The sequence below is a fragment of the Austrofundulus limnaeus genome, unplaced genomic scaffold (assembly GCF_001266775.1).
Source record: "Austrofundulus limnaeus strain Quisiro unplaced genomic scaffold, Austrofundulus_limnaeus-1.0 Scaffold486, whole genome shotgun sequence".
Taxonomy (NCBI): domain Eukaryota; kingdom Metazoa; phylum Chordata; class Actinopteri; order Cyprinodontiformes; family Rivulidae; genus Austrofundulus; species Austrofundulus limnaeus.
Window position 1 is genome coordinate 82,953 of NW_013952888.1, and position 1,161 is coordinate 84,113.

General features: G+C 35.8%; 1 protein-coding gene across 2 annotated transcripts in view; it reads left to right on the plus strand.

The window, feature by feature from the left end:
• Positions 1 to 920, plus strand: part of cog1 (component of oligomeric golgi complex 1) — a 28,677-nt gene extending 27,757 nt beyond the window's left edge. The window contains exon 15 of one of the 2 annotated variants that reach the window (XM_014025585.1): positions 703 to 920. In XM_014025585.1, coding sequence (XP_013881039.1) covers positions 703 to 840 — 138 coding nt within the window. In that variant the 3' untranslated portion in view covers positions 841 to 920. The remainder of the gene's footprint in view (positions 1 to 702) is intronic. The other variant, XM_014025586.1, reaches the window with a different exon arrangement.
• The last annotated feature ends 241 nt before the right edge of the window (positions 921 to 1,161 follow it).

Consider the following 1,161-nt stretch of genomic DNA (forward strand, 5'->3'; position numbering starts at 1 on the left):
TAAATAAATGTTTATTATAGTTTTTCCAGGAGTGACTTGAATTTTGCATGATTTAGTTTATTTGTTAAATTGTTAACATCTTGCACTATATTTCTTTTASTTGAATTTTATATGCTTTGGTTGAGATTTTATATTGATGTTAAATCTTTTAAGCTTGTTTTCTGTTAAAGAATTGACTCTAGAGTGCACATTTTGTGTCCATGAAAAAACTATTACAGATAATATTACAATATTAAAGAACAGTTCTCGTTAATTTGTGGATATGAATGTAGGGTATACATTTAATCCACTTTATTTCATTGATTCTGACTCAACAACTTCTATGCTTAAAGTGAATTTACATGATATTAAACCTGTTTATTGGTAACATTCTGTGGTAGCAGTAGGTAATTGCGGAAATGTGGAGGAAATTGGTACTGGAAAGTCCTTGAAAGGTCCTTGAATTTGATGTTGACCAACTTGTGGGAACCCTGAACTCTGTTTCACTGTATAACCGTGTTCATGTAAAGCTGTCACTAAAGGTGGTGGGTGATGTGCGTTCCTTCAAGACATATTTCTTTACATTTTTATTTATGACTGTTAAAATAAAGTCCAATCAAAGCTGAAATAACACTAAGCTACAGAACTGAACTGTAGAAGTCAGAGTGATGTACATCACTGAACAACACAAGTGACTGTCCTCATGTCTCCTTCCTTTAACAGCCTCTTCAGTCTGCATCAGCAGGAAGTGAGGACAGCTTCCGTCCAGGCAGCCTCTTCAGACAGCTCGCTGATCAGGACGAAGACTCTCAGTCATCATCTCTTTTTAAACTTAGCTGGCTGTCTGGCATCGCCAAATAACACTTTGTTGCTTTTTATTGCCTTTGCAGAGACTTTATATAAAAACACCACATACAATAAACAGCCTTTCCAGAAATGCAGCCTGTGTTTGATTTACTCATGTCTGACACTAACAACAGTTTGTAAATGCACTCTGTCTCCCCATTGCATTAGTAATGTGTTACTAAACACCCACCACAGAAAGGCATGCCTCAGTGTGTGTGTGTGTGTGTGTGTGTGTGTGTGTTGTGTGTGTTACCAAAACAACTGATGAACCTTTGAACAAATTGTAATGAAACTTGAAAGAAGTAATCACTGGATGTACATTTACAACTGAATAAA